This window comes from Oryx dammah, unplaced genomic scaffold, assembly GCF_014754425.2.
Source record: "Oryx dammah isolate SB20612 unplaced genomic scaffold, SCBI_Odam_1.1 HiC_scaffold_27, whole genome shotgun sequence".
Classification (NCBI taxonomy): Eukaryota; Metazoa; Chordata; class Mammalia; order Artiodactyla; family Bovidae; genus Oryx; species Oryx dammah.
The window spans coordinates 108,562,176-108,580,886 of NW_024070211.1; the positions used below are offsets into that span (position 1 = coordinate 108,562,176).

The window sequence follows — 18,711 nt, forward strand, 5'->3', positions numbered from 1 at the left end:
AGAGTACTTGAAATTTGATTACCTGGTCACTTATAGTCTTACGGTTTAATTTGTGCCCTGTCTAAAATATTGAATCTGATACCACATATTTTCTGTCTCATGTTTTTTTAAATATGATTTATTTTCAAACCTAAGACAAATGTTAGTCTTTGACTTATTGGTTGATCTTCATTATTACTAATGAAAATGTGTTGACCTGCCTCCACATGCTGAGAGGAAATTAGAATATAACTGGATTAAAAGTCAGTGCATGCCATTTCCCTGGTCAGGGATTATTAAGACTCACTGGAATATTCTAAGATTGAGTTACCCATCCAAAAAGATACATCATCAATTTCACATGTGCCAAGACAATTGCTTGTAGAGAGAATCTCAACTTCTATTAGATACAGTAGCTGTAGGGCTAGAATATTAGCTCAATGTTCTTATAAACTAGTTTCCAATTATTTTAATGAGGGGGGGAAAGTCCATGTCTCAATGTGAGGTTAACTCTGCCTCTGTTGACTTTCTTCTCATGTGGTGTTTTCTAGGCTAGAAGCCATATTAAAGCAGATGCCTTAGAAGAAACCAGTGTGGCTGCGGGTGCGCACTGCTGTGTCTGCCTTGGGAAAATGTGTCCCTTTCTGACTCTGTCCATTTATTTCTGTTTAGCAGAAATCCAGAAAGGATATATATTCTGCTTCATGGGACCCTAAGAACAGATGAGCCACATGGCAGTGTTTATTCCAACTTGCAAGCATTCTAACCTATAAAAAAGACAGCTCTCTCCACACTTGCCAGTTGGAATGTGGCTTTTTAGAGTGATTTTTCTCTGGGGAGGAATTTACCCATTAACCTCTGCTAAGATAAAGCCATTTAGGGTCAGAGGCCAGAGAGTTTTTCAGTTGTAGGCAAACTCACCAGAAAAGGAGCCTAGCAACATGTTCCTCTCTTGTACACAAGTTCATCCTCCCCACTTTCTCATTTCCTTACCTTCTGACATGTAGGGTGATCTGCTGAGGATTCTGAAATGGTCATTAGTGTTAAAATGCAAGAGGAAATGACTGCAGCCTGTTTCATTTGGTTGACAACTCTTTGTGACCCCATGAACTGTAGCCTACCAGGCTCCTCTGTCCATGGATTTTCCAGGAAATAGTACTGGAGTGGACTGCCATTTCCTTCTCCAGGGGATCTTCCCGACCCAGGGATCAAACCCAGGTCTCCTGCATTGTAGACAGACACTTTACCATCTGAGCCACCAGGGACGTCCTGAATGTTGGTATTAAATATGAAATATACGTAATATTTATGTATTGTGGTGGTTTAAGTTGCTAAGTCACGTTCAATTCTTTGGACCCCATGGACTGTAGCCCGCCAGGCTCTTCTGTCCATGAAATGCTCCAGGCAAGAATAATGAAATAGGTTGACATTTCCTTCCCCAGGAGATCTCCCCAACCCAGGGATCGAACCTGGGTCTCCTGCATTGCAGGCAGATTCCTTACCATCTGAGCCATCCGGGAAACTAATACATTTATGTAGTAGGGCTACCAATAGAGTATTGAAGGCAGAGAGATGAAGGGTACAATTGTCCTGCTCAGAGAGGCTGTGTCCAGCTCAGTCTGGCCTCAGAGGGCTACCTTGGTGACATGTGATATCAGAACCCCTCCTTCCCCACTTTTCTAGACCTTCAAGACCTCCCCCTCCTCATCCAGGAAAGCGTCTTACAACGAACTGCACAGATGCTTTTGGAAGAAGCCCCAGGAAGCTCATTCTGTCTTCTCCTAGGCTGCTGTGATCCCATTTCTAGCTGCTAAGCCTCACGAGTTGTGGTGAATCAGAACACCGCAGTTAAAGGCAGAGGGAGAGGCAGTGTCAATTTTAAAAACCATTTGCCTCTGACTCCCCTGTAATTCTCCAGTTTCAGAGGTGGGAGAGTGGAATGCTGGGCAGGCAGGTTCTTGAGCCAGACTACCTGTTACCCAGCTGTCACTTCATGAGTGACCTCCAGCAGGGCAAGTTACCTACTAAACTCTCTGTGCCTCAGTGTTCTCCTCCATGAAATGGGTAGAGTCAGCATGCCTTCCTGATGGGAGTGATTGCAGGTTATGAGGAAACATACCTGAAGCACTTAGAGTGTTGCCTGTCATGTGGTATAATAAATGCTGGAGTCACTAGTTTCTGTGTAGACCAAACACAGGTAAAGCCTCATCAACATGTCACAAATTTGTTAGGAGAGACTGCACTGTTTGGACACAAACTTCATGGGCAGGATTACAAGAATTTTTAAGCTGTATACCAACCTATAAAACTACAAATCCACTTCCTGTAGATTTCTAAGATAATTGTATGTAGAGAAGCCTTCCAAAGCAAGAGATGCTGTGTGGTAATTGGGTCTCTAGGCTGGTTTCCTACCGTTCATGAGAGAAAGCCAGCAGAGACACGGGGCTCAAAACAGAAGAGCCCATCAGTTCAAAGTGAGCAGGACCCTCTCCTTTCTTGCCACCAAAGCCCATTCTGCCTCCTCTCCCCCCGACCCTGCAGGTGAATCGGAAAGGGTTAAGGATGTAAAGGAACACCATGCTTCACACTCTCGACATTGTCTTTTTTATTTCTGCTTAGCCTCTGAGCTATCTTTTACGACCTACAAGAACTGTGTAAAAGTGAAACTGAATTCTGAGGAAGAGCCTGTGCCTGACAGCATTCCCTTTCCTGTGGGAGCCATTCAGAATGGTTCTGCAGCCGTGGAGGAGAAAATTGTGCCTTCTTTCCCCCACACCTCTCTGTCTCTGTTTATTTGGGCTGTTCTGAATGTTTAGAAATTCTTTTGGATACATACTCATAATCATATTGTTGCAGGGAGGGGGACCCATTCCAGGGCCCGAAACTGGGCTCTTGTCTAACACTCAGAAATGAATTGTCCGAGGAGACACATGTGCTGACAAAGCAAGAGATTTTACTGGGAAAGGGCGCCTGGCCGGAGAGCAGAAGGGTAAGGGAACCCAGGAGAACTTCTCTGTCACATGGCTTGCAGTCTCAGGTTTTATGGTGATGGGATTAGTTTCTGTGTTTTCTTTAGCCAATCATTTTGACTCAGAGATCTTCCTGGTGGTGCATGCCTTGTTCAGCCAAGATGGTTGCCAGAAAGGAGGATTCTGGGAGGTGGTCAGACATGTGGTGTCTCCTTTTGACCTTTCCCGAACTCTTCCAGTTGGCGGAGGTTTATTAGTTCCATGTTCCTTACCAGAACCTCCTGTCATAAAACAACTCATGCAAATGTTACTATGGTGCCTGGCCAGGGTGGGCGGTTTCAATCAGGGTGCTTCCCTAACAATATTAGAAAAATTAATATTTATTAAGAACTCATTTGATGCCTATCACTATGTGAGCACAACAAATGCATCATCACATTTAATGTTCTATGTGTGGCTTCCAAGCAAGAATGGAATGCTAGAAATGAAACTCCTGAAGATCCCTCTGGTTAGGATGGGTTAGGAGAGGGTTTATGTGTCTAGCTGTTGCAAGTGCTAGAGAGTCATGTACACTGACGTCAGAGCTGAGCACAGTTCAAACTTGTGGGACTGAATTTAAATAATTCAGCAGTTTAAAGTTTTCAAAAGTAGTGAAATGAGAACAGACTTGTAGTGGAGACTGGTTACAAATCCTAACCAAGACCTCATAGGAAGTCCATTCATTCATTCAAGAAATACATGCTGAGTACCAATAACATGCCAAGCACTGTTCTAAGCCTAGAGATATAGCAATGAGTAATACAAAATCCTGACCCTGATGGAGCTTACACACTAGAGATGTTCAAAGAAGCACACTAAAAAATTACGTGATGTAAGATAGTGATAAATGCTAAGGCATAAATAAAGCTGTAGGGGATAGTGACAAGAATGCTCTTTTCAATAGGCCTCTGAGGCAGTGATGTTTGCACAAGACTGGTTGAAATTGACATGAAGGAGAATGCCATGGGGTTATGTAGCAGACAAACTACCTGGCAGAGGCCACAGCATGTGCAAAGACCCTGAGGCAGGATGACAAATGGCTACTGAACAAGGGTATGGTGAACAAGGGGATGACAGGAGAAGAAATCAGAAAGAGGACCAGGGGTCAGATGGTGCAGGTCAATAGACATCACTCTCATCTTTGAGCCTCTATTTGGGTGATTGCCACATCTTAATTATCATAAAACCCCTTAGGGTAAGTCCGATTACTTCCTTTTAAAGTTTCCTAAAGCCACTTTACTGAGTGTTAGCCTCTCCTGGGATTCTAGAACATTCAAGTTCATTGAGGGAGGTGGTCTCTTTGAGCTTGCTGCCAACCAGGACTCTCTCTCTCCATCAGTCAGAACTTATTCCAAGAGCAGAGAAATCTTTTTATAACACTATGAGTTATTTCTTTATCATCTTCATTATTTAAAAATATTTGCCTTAATTTTTTCTTATTCTTGAACAAGGCCTGCTACCAAATGGTATTTTCTGCACCTAGGCCTTAACATACATCCTGCAACAGTCTTCTTTCTTTTAAAAAGTGGTAAAAATAACTTGGTGCACAGCTCTACTAATGAAGAAAAATGAATAGAAATTTAGCAACAGGTTCATAGCCCATGATGTCTGAATTTCTCTTACAAAAGAGAACTGTCTTTCCTTCTTTGGTCCATAACACTGAGTCTAATTTGTGTGAGAACATCCAAGTATTAAGTTAATTACTGGAGAGTCCTGAGATTGTTCCCCAAATGAAATGGAGTCAAATAATTTTTAAAGATGTTTTATAATAAAAATAGAATTGAAAGACTGAAAAATATGTAATAAAGACTCTCTGGTCTATAGTAAGATGAAAAACATAGTATAAATTCAACTTAATTTCTTACATTTTTATTATTTTCATTGAAAAGTGAGGAGATGAATAAAAATGTGTCTTCATTTTAGTTATAGATGGACCTAGAATGGGACATGGAAAAATCAGTTTAAGATAAGAGTGATTCAATCTATCCCAAAGAACTGAGATTTCTTTTGAGGGGCATGCCCAGATTCCCTAACGGGTCTTGTCTTGCATACACACTCATGGGAATTCATCTTCTAAATCCCGTGTTGGCCCATTAGGAAGCATGCTGTTGTTTAGTGGCTAAGTCATGTCCAGCTCTTTTGAAACACCATGGACTCTAGCCTGCCAGGCTCCTATGTCCATGGAGTTTTCCAGGCAAGAATACTGGAGTGGATTGCCATTTCCTCTTCCAGGGATCTTCCCCACCCAGGGATCGAACCCGAGTCTCCTCCATCGGCAGGTGGATGCTTTATTACTGAGCCACCAGGGAAGCCCCAATTAGAAAGTTACTCTTTGGTTAATTCCATTATTATCTTATTACCAGCTATTATAGTCTAGAGCTAGTCTGATGGTGCTGATGTCTCAGGATAAGTAGGAAAGGAGTTGGAATAGTTTGCAAGGACTGCCATAGCAAGGCACCACAGACTGGGTAACTAAACTTCCAGTCTTACTGTCACTTATTGTAGCTTAAACTACAGAAACATTATTGTGTCACAGTCCTGGAGGCTGGAAGTCTGAGATCAATGCGGCAGCCAGGTTGGTTCCTTCCAGAGACTGTGAGGGAGGATCTGTTCCATGCCTCTCCCCTAGCTACTGGCGTTTAACCTTCAGGATCCTTAGCTTGCAATTCATCATCCCGATCTCTGCCTCTTCATCTTTACACAGTATTCTCCGTGTGTGTGTCTGTGTGTGTCTATGCTCAAATTTCTTCCTTTCATTAGGACATATCCATATTGAGTTCTAGCTCATCCAGTGACTACATCTGAACTTGATCATTTGCAAAGACTCAATTTTGAAATAAGGTCACATTCACAGACAAAAGGGTTAGGACTTAAGCATGAGAGGGTAACAAGCAGGAAGGCCAGGGGTCTCCAAACGGAGGAGATAGGCTGCAAGTGTCAGACATTTTTTTTCTCTCTCTTAATGGCAGGAGGAAACAAACTAGTGTTGCATTTTTCCCCCCTTCTCTATACAAATTTAAAAAGAGGTTTCTCTTAAAATTCTGTGTTGCCATTATGACATCTGGTTCCACCTGAGCTTAACTTTTCTCAAACCTTGAGCTAACCAATGCATTTTTCTTATGGAAATGTTTGTCTTAAGCTTTGTTAATGTGCTATGTATTTACCCCAGACTCAGTCTTCAAGTCAGTTCTGCCTAAAGGCTCAGACAAACCAGTATGTTATACTCATACACTGCTCTCCTAATCTGGGTTAATGAAACTGTATAGTTGTATGGAAATCTGCCCTTCTTCAAGATTCATGTCAATCGTTTTATGGCCCGGGATGACTCACCTGGTGCCAAGGTCATCTCAAAACGCATCTTGCGGGTGAGGGGGCCTGATACCATTCCCTGAGTTTTGAGACATTTCCTTTCTTTAATTAGCAGACTGCTAGTAGGCAGTGGCAACCCACTCCAGTACTCTTGCCTGGAAAATCCCATGGACAGAGGAGCCTGGTAGACTGCAGTCCATGGGGTCGCAAAGAGTCAGACACGACTGAGCGACTTCACTTTCAATTTTCACTTTCCACTTTGACACATTGGAGAGGGAAATGGCAACCCACCCCAGTTTCTTGCCTTGAGAATCCCAGGGATGGGGGAGCCTGGTGGGCTGCCGTCTATGGGGTCGCACAGGGTTGGACACGACTATATAACATCCAGCTAAAGACTAGCAGGGAGGCACTCTTTCTGCTCCCTTCTGATGTCCTTGTCAGAAGCTTTCTCTATCTCTTTTATACTTTAATAAAACTTTATTACACAAAAGCTCTGAGCAATCAAGCCTTGTCTCTGGCCCCGGATTGAATTCTTCTCCTCCGGAGGCCAAGAATCCCAGCGTCTTTCATGGCTTATCAACAACCTTTCAGGAATACAGTCCAACCCATAACACTACTGTAGAAGAAGGTTAAATTAAAACTTCTCTTCCTTTTTAGGACTCTCCTGGATATCCTTAAGGATTATGCCTAGGACAGGAGAATCCTTGTAGTAGACAAATCATCTCTTTACGCGTTACATTATCAGCCTGAGTCCTCCTTCAAATCTTTGTGTATGTATGTGTGTTTTTCTTGATTTCCAGTCATTGTATCCTATCCAACAACTCTCCCTTTGCTAACAGGGCAAATCTGGAGATTAATTATGCCAAAGGACTTCAGAAACTGGCAACCAAGCTAAGCAAAACATTACAGAGCACAAAGAAAAAGTAAGTACATGGAAGAGGTAAGGCAAAAATCACTCTTAAAAATAATGTTTAAAAAGTGACATTGTTGTAGCCACGTGTTCCAGGAAACAAACTCACTCAGAAGGACAGTGCAGATAGTGGAGTGCAGTTTATTACACTGGCGGGCCCAAGGCAGAGTCTTCTCTTAGCCAAGAACCCCAGCCAGTTTTTGTGAAAACCTTGTATACCCTAAGTGTACGTGCTCAAATCCACCTCCCCAAATTCTCTGAAACTAGTCTGAACAAAGGACAAGAAGAATACAATCAAAGTTAACCCGTGATTTGTATGCCTTAAACCCATGATATGCCTCAAGCCTAGGTAGCTAACCATGGACAATTATCAATAGGCCTGAGGTCATACCCCAATAAGCATAATTGAATTTCTGATTCTATTCGGTTACACAGATAATTAGGGTATTCTTTTAGGTGATGGAGAGTCTACCTACGAACCCTGGGGCTCTTCCATCGGGAGGGTCTGGTTTTCCAGTCGGTTTGTCCTTTCCGTAGATACTGATCTGCTCAAAGTCCAGGGTCCAGCCCAAGATGGAGTCCTGCTTTCAAGGTGGAGCCTGTTCTGTTTGTTTCCTCCTTCAATATACATTCAGTTCCAGCTTCCTTTTATAAAGGTGGCAGGTCCAGAGCATCAAGCCTGGTTTCCAGTTCTTGGACACTTACTGTGTGCCAGACACTGCTTTAAATGCTTTTCTAGATTTGCTACATTTAATCCTCACAACAATCTCTGAGAAGTCTTTATGATCCCTATTTACACACAAGGACTTAAAGCTTGGAGAGTTTAAGAAACTTGTGACACAGATAATGCATTTCAGAACTGAATTCATCCTGTGTCATTGTGAGGCCTAAGATCATATTCAGAAAAGGCCTTGGTGATGATAACTTGGGAAGCAGATTTGTTAAGTCAGAAGGTCTTGAAGTCCTGAAGTGTGTATCCCGCTTTATCTCAATTTTATGACTTTCAACAAATAACCTGGCCTCCCTTGATTTCTTCTTCTGTTATATGGAGTAACAAGGTATGCTCCTTTGTGGGGAGGGTGGGTACTGGGATGCATATTAAATGAGATAACATATGTAAAGACATTAACAGATCAGGTGCTGAAAAAAATGTTGGTTCGCAAGTTTTTTGCAATTCAGTTGAAAATGAAGTCAATTACTTCTCTTGGGAAAGAGAGGAAAGATATTGGTATTCTTATAAAACAGTCCATTAGTTGATAATTTGTTACAAAGATTTGACTATTGTTTGCAGATGTCACCCAACGGCAGTGTCATTACAAAGACCCCTTCTGATGGTAAAAGAAAGAGGGAAAGAGAAAATAGAAGCCTTGTGGAGCATTCTTACTCCTCCTTAGGCATCATCCTATAACAGCAAATGGTGGCTCTGAAATCGCTCTGACTTTGAGCTTGATTTTTAGGACAGTATTTTAATAGCCTGGGGCTTTCCTGGTGGCTCAGATGGTAAAGAATCTTCCTGTAATGCAGGAGACCTGGGTTCACTCCCGAGGTCAGAAAGATCCCCTGGAGTTGGGAATGCCAACCCACTCTAGTATTCTTGCCTGGAGAAGTCCATGGACAGAGGAGCCTGGTGGGTTGCAGTCCATGGAGTCGCAAAGAGTTGGACATGACTGAGTGACTAACAGTTTCAGCCTACAAAGAAACTAGTAGAGCACCCTGGTTGAATATAAATAGACCTTTTCAGATTGCCCAGGTTTTAATTCTGGCTCTATTACTTACCAACTGGATGGATTAGGAATCTCATGCTTAGTCCCTAAATTGTGTCTGACTCTTTACGACCCTATGGACTGTAGCCTGCCAAGCTCCTCTGTCCATGGGATTTCCCAGGCAAGAATACTAGAGTGGGTTGCCATTTTCTCCTCCAGGGGATCTTCCCCACCCAGAGATTGAACCTGAGTCTCTTGCATTGGCAGGTGGATTCTTTACCACTGTGCCACCTGAAAAGTCCCTACCTTCCCTCTCAATGTATAGCGCATTTAAGATGGAAATAAAACCTACCTCATATAATTTCTGTGAGGTACTTGTATAATAACCCAAATTATTTCTATTCTCAAAGACCAATTAAGTGAGGGTCAGAGAAACTGAGTGATTCTTCCAAGGTCAAGCAGGACACAAAGGGGAGCTTGTAGATTCAGACACAGACCCTCTGAGGTCAATGCCTTCATGTTCCTGCTCTGCTGCCTTGTGCCTCCTAGGGGCAAAAGTCAGATTCTCTTCCTGAAAGTGTACTTGGATTTCTTGCAAAACAAACAGACACAAAAAAAATTCTACTGAGATTTAATTTACATGCAATAATAAGCACACATTTTAAGTATATATTTTGATCGATTTTGTTAGAAGTATACACCATGCAGCCGCCACCAAAATCAAAATATACCTATTTTCATCACACCAAAAGATGCCTTGTACCTGTTTATAGTCCTTTCCCCAATACAGTCCCAAGGTAACATTGATCTGCTTTTTTTCAATCTAGATTATTTTGTTTTTTCTGGACTTTCCTATAATTGGGAGCATACAGTAGGTCCTTTCTTATGCCTGGTTTTGTGCCTGGTTTTGGATGCATAGAAAATCTGACATCCTTTGATCTAGTTCTCCCATTCTGCGGCTGCCAGGTGCAGCCTGACAAACCCTCACGGCGTGTCAAACCCAAGTCATTTGGAGGCAAAATCTCTGTGTCATCTTGCTCTCAGTAAGGGCACCGATCTGTCCTCTCCTTTCCATCAAAGTCTACACTGGCTCTATCCCTTCGGTTTATTGATACAATGGGCTTGCTATTTGACGGCCAACTATATGTAGGAGAAAAATAGCATCATATTTCTTGATTCTCTCTTTGTGCTACTTGGGTCAGGGCAGAGCAACCCTTTTGTTAAATTGAGATACTGTTCACAATACTGTGGAGTATCTGAGCTGTGTTCCTAAAGGCCAGCAGGGAATCTGAGCTAATACCCCAACTGCAAGAGGAGCACACAGGGAATGAGCAGGGCTCTGAAGTCATCCATCACTCAACTCTGAGCCTCTGTTGGTTCATCTGTAAAATGAAGAGCCTGAAAAGATTGTCTTTAAGGGTCTTCTACCTCTGGCATGCTCTTTCCCACCTGTTCTAAATGCCTTCTCATCCTTGCTTACTTTATTTCCCTGATACTTTAGAGACATGAAATGGAAATTGGAATGAAAGTGACTGGGGAAAAGAAAGCAGCTCATGTAATGATTACAGTGCAAATAAATATGTTGGCTTTAATTCCATGGAGAAATTGAAACAGGACTGGGGATATGAGTACAATTGCCAAATGCAGGAATCAGATGGGATGCTTTATTCTGGGACTCCTGGGAAAATGACACCCATACTTGTCCTCCCTTGTTTTTCTCTCCAGCTGTCTTGTCAGTGCCTGGGCCTGGGTCTCGGAGGGCATGAAGTCTGCAGGGGACCTGCATCAGTGAGTACTCAACAGCCCAGCCTTGCTCCAACCCCAAAGGGAGTCATAAATATTTAAAGTGGGTATACTACAAATACTCCCGTGCAAACTTGCACTGAGTAGATATGCTGTAACACACTATTTTATTTCCTCAGAAAATAATTTGGAAGGTAGATATAAATCCTAATAGTAGGCTTGTGTGTCTTTTATGTTCTATTTCCAGAAAACTTGGCAAAGCAATTGAGTTGGAAGCAATAAAACCAGCTCATCAAGTCCTGAGTGCACATGAAAAAAAGAGAAAATCAGTGAGTCATAATATTTCTTTTCTTCCCTGTTAAAGCAAGATTTCTGTCTTTGGCTCAAGAGCTAGGTAATCGAAAAGTGATACTAAGTTTTAGGAATTTTATCATAAAAATAAACACAAATCCAAAGATTTATGTATGAGGATGTTTGTTAAAGCCTTGTTTATAGTTGTGAAAAAATGGAGACATTTTCATCTTCCAAAAATAAATTAGGATAAATTCAAGCAATGGAATGTAACCATTAAAAATCTTATAGAATAATTTAATGGTATGGGGATGTAGTGCTAAATTAAAAAACAAAATGAGCAAATCTAACAATGTAATTTCAATTTTGTAAAATAAATGTGTGTATATATGCATAGAAAAAAAACCTAGATGCACCTTCCCAGAATGATTATCTCTAGACAGTGGAATTAGAGGCTATTTTTATTTAATTTTTTTGTATTTTTTGGTATTTATATTGCTTTTCAATAAATAAGTATTCCTTTAGTAAATAGAATTATAAACACAATTTTAAGAGGAAATGCTTTTTTATACTTTTCAGTTTGAGATTAGGTTAACACAATAACAGGTATTGCTATAGGTATCAAATAGCCTTAAAATTAAAGAAAACTGAATAATACTTGCAGGGCACCTGGTCATCTGTATGGCCTATGTACTTTTCCTTCCAGAACAGTTTCATTTGCGCTCCTTTTCCTTTGATTTGTGCATCATATAGTCAGTAAGTACTTCAAAATATATTTCCAGGCAACATAAAGGGGTATTTAATAAACACTACTTAGCTCTAATAGAGATGGTGTCACTGTCTGGTAAGGTGAGAAGTTCAGAGCAGTAACAGTAGGTCTTTGCAAAGGGTAGGGGCCATAGCTAAGTGGAGTTTTAAGTGACCACAGCCAGAGAAAGCCAGTCTTAAAGGTGGTAAGGATGAGGGGATTTATGAAAGCCCTGATGGAAGAGAAATGATACTGAAAAATCTTATTTGAACTTATGAAACTAAGTCAGGAAATGGAATCAATGTTGGGTGAACATCCATGTATTTTTACTAGAATGGATGCCTTCCTTAGGGCTAGGATGATGGGGAAGTTTACAGTAGTTATCAGAAAGTAATATAATCTTCTGCCTTTGCAAATCATCATAATAGAAATCAAACACTAGTCTATATTTCATTAATTACAAAATATTTTCATACCACATAATGATAATCACCAGCATTTCCTTAGTACTTACTAAATCAAACACAGTGCTATGATTCTTATCCCATTGCTTTAGATAATTAATATCATGGTCCCCACACTGCTGGTTCAGTTCATAATTGTTTCATATTTGCCCATCCCTATTGCACCCCTGGGCTTCCCTGGGAGCTTAGCGGTAAAGAATTTGCCTGCCAGTTCAAGAGGCATAGGTTCAGTCCCTGGGTTTAGAAGATCCCCTGGAGAAGGAAATGGCACCCTACTGCAGTACTGTTGCCTGGGAAATCCCATGGACCTCTAGAGGAGCCTGGTGGGCTACAGTTCATGGGGTCACAAAGAGTTGGACATGACTGAGTGACTAAATAACATTGCACCCCTATCACCCTATCACATTTTCTCACAAAAGATTTGAATTTTTAAAGTGAACTTGATCCGCATTTCGGCCACAGAAAGTCAAAAGTGGCACAATGCATAAAATTATTTTAATCATATTTGTTACAATAAAACATATAATCCAAGTTTAATGAACTGATAAGAAAAAATAAAAGTACAGTGTTGCAAGATCTCAAGGTGGTTGAATGATGGCTGGTCTAAGGGTTTAGAGGAAAGGTCTATAGTTTGGGTAAAAGGTTTTGCCCTCACTTAAATCTGGTCTCCTTATGAGGTTGCCTAGGTCCATTTTCATCAGCTTTATTACTGTTCCACTGGCTACTGTAAAGTAGGAGAAGAAGTTAATTATGATGAAGGATTCAATCTCTTTAAAATTAAAGCAGTATTCACTTCAGAAATTATAAGACACTTAGCTAAGTTAGCACTGAAGGACTTTTACCATTTCTCAGGGTGTTAAAGTGTGGGCTGCACAGGATGAAGCAGAAAAGGAAGTGAGGATGAGACGGGATATCGAGTTACACAAGTTCCTCCTCCACTCCACACAGACTGTACCCATTTATGTTTCTTTAATATAACCCTATATTAGACATGATGATCTTACCAACCAAATGCATTCCTACTAAATCCTGTGATAGGATTCTTGACCTGAGGAAAAGAGAGTTGGCTACTTTCTCAGGAAATATGTCCACTGTGAGGTTTTAAAATTTCTATTGCTTATGACACTAATTGTACTGTAATTAATAAGCCAGCACCATGACTCAACAAAAAGACAGAAAAAAATTTTTTTTCCCTTTTTCCCCCTTGATAGCTTGATAACGAAGTTGAGAGGACAGCAAATCTTGTCATTAGCAACTGGAATCAACAAATTAAGGCAAGTATACACAAATGTCATTTGTATAAACTCAATATTCAGGATTGAAGCTTTTGGCATTTGCACAAATGGGATATTTTTTTTTTCTGAAGTGAAAGTGTTCAATTGTTCAGACTCTTTACAACCCCATGGGCTGTAGCCTGCCAGGCTCCTCTATCCATGGAATTCTCTAAGCAAGGCTACTGGAGTGGATTGCCATTCCCTTCTCCAGGGGATCTTCCCATCCCAGATATCGAACCTGGGTCTCCAGCATTGCAGGAAGACTCTTTACCATCTGAGCCAGAAGGGAAGCCCCATGTACTTTAGTGTCAGTATTTGTAAGTGCTGACTGAAGAGAAGAATGTTTCCTCATCTGAGTTATTATATAGATATGTCTATGGAAATCCCATGGAATGAGGAGCCTGGAGGGGTACAGTCTATGGGGTCGCAAGAGACTAACACAACTTAATGACTAAACAACAACAAATCTTTCAACTAAATCTATAGAGGAGCAAAACTCCAAATATGGCTTTCATTTATAGCTAATAAGTAGCTTTTATTGTATGTCAAGTGCTATATATATTTATGTATTGAATCATCACAAAAACCAACCAATGTGGTATATGACTATGTGTTGTCCCATTTTATAGATGGGTGGGGAAGTGTAGACACAGAGGTTAATAATCTTCTAAGGTTACAAAACTGGTTAATAGTTGAACCAAGTAACCTGAGCTCCAGGTTACTGACCTTAACCATTACCTACACTGACTGCCTCTCTGTAGAATTTGTAACTTAGGGCATGATATGAATACTGAGTTTTGGTCTTGTCTTTTATAGAAGGCCATTCGTGACCTCTGTTTCTGCAGTGAGAGGAGCATGGTTGAGGGATGGGTAAAGATGTGTAAAGGGGAATGCCTGTACTGGTTCCATGAATATGTACGACCCACTTCTTGTGCAGCACACTGCACTAAGACATGGTTCTTGTTTCATGTAATTTAAAGTATACTGGCTAGATATTAATAACATGTGTGCAGGAAATAGTGAATGACTTCTAAGGAGAGAAGTTATGATCTGATGTGAGAATTTAGGGCATCATTATATGGTCGTAAGCAGAGAGAATCACAGATGGTGCCCATATGTATGTACAGAAGATTATTCTAGAACAATCCAGTTTAGAAGGAATTCATTTTGAGTGGGAAAGACTAGAAGCCAGTGCAGAGGGAATCTGCTCAGAAAACCCAATGATCCCCTTCGAGAAGACTTGGACTCCCAAAGTTGAAATTCTCCTTTTTCATCTCTAAAGTACTGGTGCCCCCAAGAGATCCTTCTTTCTCAAGTAGACACTCATGACTGCCAAATAAGGGGAGACACCTTCAGAAACTGGGGGCCCCATTTCAGCCCTCAGTGTTGCCTCTGAAGCTGCTGCTGGAACCGAGGGCTCCCTAAGACAAGGACATTAATTATAAATGTTTGAGAAAAGTGAATTTCTATACTGACAATAGTAATCCCAGTAAAAGGATGCTCATGAGAATCACTTTTATAGTAAATATGTGAACATCCCATAAACAGTGTCCAGTCATTTTTTTCCAAGTTTGCTCTTGATTTATGAGCTTTCTCAAACAGTTTGTTTTCAAAAAATTCATTCTTAAATATTCACCTTTCATGGAAAATTTGATATAATAGATGGGAAGAGAAACCATTTTCAGTAGCTGTCACTGCTTTCAGGAACAACAACAAGAAAAAACCCTTCTTATTTCCCAGTTTCCACCAAGTAATTTTTCTAAGTAAAACGATTTTATTTTTATGAAGATTGACAGAGAAATTAGAGAACATAAAATGCTTGTGCTATAATAATTTTCTCTCCAGTTACAATTCAAGGGATTCAGAATGTCTTCATTCAGTGATGAAGCATAGTCTGTTTTGGAGACGCAAGTGAAAAGCCTTAAAGGACCAAATGTTCTTGCCTCCTGCTCTCGTTTATCAGCAGGCATGTGACCAACAGAAGGTGGGAGGAGGCGGGCTCTCCGAGCTGCTTGTTTCTTGAATTCCCTTTTATAGAGGTTTCACGTGTTTAGAGACATTCAGAAGGCTTTGCCTCTGATTTCCTAAGGGAAGAGAGACGTAGATTTTCCCCTTCATTATCTGGTTTTACAGTCCTTGCAACTTGAGGTGAAAAACCATACAGCCTTTTCAATCGACCCGGTTCCTGAACAGGCTGAATCCAACTCAAACCAGATTCTATTGATTTATCTCTGGAACATCCAGAGCTGGGGCTGGATGCAACAGAGAACAATCACTTAAATTATAATCCATGCCGAGGTTGGAGGCATCAGCAGAGGAGGGGGACTTTAAATGCTCTTCCTTCCCAACTCCTCCCTCCACCTGCCTGCTGCAAATTCAGGGCAATTCGCAGGATGTCAGGCAGATGCCCAGCTCTCAAGCCAGGGCATCAGGGAGCAAAATTTCCCTTTTGCTCTAAGTTTTAGGAGAGCATCTTAAAATGACCTCAATTATGGTTTGTAGACTTAGCCGTCAATGATTTAACAAAATATATGACCCTCTTGAATGAACTCAATGCAATGGAAAAATATACAATAGTTCTCAGGGCAAAATATTAGCCACTGTGGTGTTTTAGCAGATTTTGGGGTGAGGACATAAACGAAGAACTAAAAATACACCATCATTCAAGCTAGCACATGAATATAACTTGTTCCAGAACAGAAGAGTTTCTCTCTTGACACCAGTTTCTGATCCTTCTTTGCTTTTCTTGTATGTTTTTGACTCTAGGCCAAGAAGAAATTGATGGTTAGCACCAAGAAGCATGAAGCACTTTTCCATCTTGTAGAAAGCTCCAAGCAGATTACAACTGAGAAAGAGAAGCAGAAGGTAACATCTCATGGCCAGCTGAGTACATGTGGCTTAGAGATGGATGAGCTTCCTGCCATTAGCTGTGAACACAGGAGAACTGGCTGACTCCATCTCTGTGTGGGGTCTCTGCAGAGCTGTAGTGTGGCAGAGTATGAGATGGGATCCAAAGTTATTCCTGGTCTCCACATATTTTTGAAAGGTATTATCAACAGATGACAAAGCAAACCAGTGTCCAATGTTTTTGATAAGGAGCCCTATTAAACACCCCAAATAAGCTCATACCCCAAATAAGATATACATATGCATAACATATAATGTACTTTACCTATCCTGTATACCCTATTTATACTTTTATATTATATTAATGTTATAAACATTATAAAACATAAAAAAGTGGAAATATTTAAAGGATGTGGTAAAAATGAAATAATATTTTCAGTGATTAGTTGATCATGATGACTTCATATAGTCATTCAGTGACATATACAAATAAAATATACATGTGGGACAAGGTTCAGCCTTAACCCTCAGTTCAGTTCAGTTCAGTTCAGTCCAGTTACTCAGTCGTGTCCGACTCTTTGCGACCCCATGAATCGCAGCACACCAGGCCTCCCTGTCCATCACCAACTCCTGGAGTTCACCCAGACTCATGTCCATCAAGTCAGTGATGCCATCTAGCCATCTCATCCTCGGTCATACCCTTCTCCTCCTGCCCCTAATCCCCACCAGCGTCAAAGTCTTTTCCAATGAGTCAACTCTTCGCATGAGGTGGCCAAAGTACTAGAGTTTCAGCTTTAGTGAAATATAAATTCGTGTTTCTAGTATGTCCTCTTTATAATGTCAAGGTTTTGGTCAGCTTCTTATCAGCTCTTGTTAGATCACACCAGTTTTCACCTTTTCACACGGGTGATGATGCAGCCGTCATCCTGAGCTGGAGAAAGCGGGAGCTCTGACGTTTTCCTGTGGCATTCTCACATTTGTATTGTTAGCATTTCCTGTGGCTTTCTCGTGCTTGCATTGTTAACATCAACCTATAGCTTCACAGCAGAAATTTGCATAAAGCATGTGTCAATTTTGTGTGTGAACCTAACTGAAGCTAGGTGAGGACTTCCCTGGCAGTTCAGTGGTTAAGACTTCGAGCTTCCACTCCAGAGGACTCGTGTTCAATCCCTGGTCAGCGAACTAACATTCCAAATGCTGAGTGGTGAGACCAAAAATATAAATTAATAAATAAATAAAGCTAGATAATACATCTGCAGATCCATATGATCCAGACTCCTTATGACGGACACATGTACATAGATACTGAGAGTGAAGAAATGCATGTAAGGACCCACATCAGCATCTCATGTTGTAAAATTTCCACTGCCCCTCCAGAACACTTCAGAATCCTCAACTGTCCATGTGTGGGCACCAGTATCAGTTCACATATTGAATAAGAGCAAGCTGCAACACTCTCTTTATGCAGAAATGAACACAAATATTATTGGGATATTAATTATCTTGCATACCCCTTGTGGTGTGTGCCCCAGACTGGAAACTTCTGAAATAGTCAGTATCTTCCCCTAAAGATGGGCTCCCTCTAAGAAAATGCAGGCCACACACTGCAACCCAAAACATCCTTAAAAGAAGACAAGAATTGTCATCACCAACTCTATCTCACCTGAGAAACTATTAGCTGAATAACTTAAATTCATTGTTAGCAAGATTTTACAAGGTTCTTGAGTCAATCTTCACAGACTGAAATGATCATAATAACAAGGATTAAATAATGAGACAGCTTCCAAGGAGGAGGCAAAACCAAAGTAGGTTAAAAACCTAAGCTCTGGGACCCTGCTGTAGGCATTCGGGGCCGTCATTAGAAGCTATTCTTCACTGACATCAGGGAATAACAAGGGGAAAAGGATGGACAGCTAAGTGTTGAATTTCTGCTTCCTTCCCTCATTAGCCGCTTTCCTGGGAGACAGAAGTCTCTGATCCTCCTCCCACCTTTCTCCAGCTGGTCCTGTTAACTATAACCCTTGGCTGTCGTTACATCACAGACCCCTACTGCCTTCATCACTTTGTCTGGTAGCTTTCTCAGTGTTAGTCCCAAGGCTAAACACCTACGGCGGCACTCATCTTTGCCTCTCGCAGAGGCCTGCCCATGTTCTTGGCCTGGTCTGATGCCACTCATCAGTCCTTCTTGTTTTCCTGCTCAGCAGTCCTTACTCTCCCCAGAAGCTGATCTGCATCTTCAAGCTTCTCACTACTTGGTCGCCATCATGCACTCTCGGCAGATTATCTCACCTACAGCGTCACCGAGAACACAGCGGTCAGCACGGCCACCTGCCTGCTGCGGCGCAGTGGGACAGGCCAGCTTTTCATCCTGCATTCTGACTCCCATCCCCGCCTCCTCTCAGTGACCCTTCCCTTGATTATTCCCTTCTCTCCTG

The 18,711-nt window shown here is 41.3% G+C and overlaps 1 protein-coding gene across 2 annotated transcripts in view; it reads left to right on the plus strand.

The window, feature by feature from the left end:
• The window catches only part of NOSTRIN (nitric oxide synthase trafficking), a 66,873-nt gene that overhangs the window by 20,918 nt on the left and 27,244 nt on the right, over window positions 1–18,711 (plus strand). For both annotated transcript variants that reach the window (XM_040229277.1, XM_040229276.1), the window contains exons 3-7: window positions 7,136–7,219; window positions 10,635–10,697; window positions 10,900–10,981; window positions 13,367–13,429; window positions 16,196–16,294. In XM_040229277.1, coding sequence (XP_040085211.1) covers window positions 7,136–7,219; window positions 10,635–10,697; window positions 10,900–10,981; window positions 13,367–13,429; window positions 16,196–16,294 — 391 coding nt within the window. The remainder of the gene's footprint in view (window positions 1–7,135; window positions 7,220–10,634; window positions 10,698–10,899; window positions 10,982–13,366; window positions 13,430–16,195; window positions 16,295–18,711) is intronic.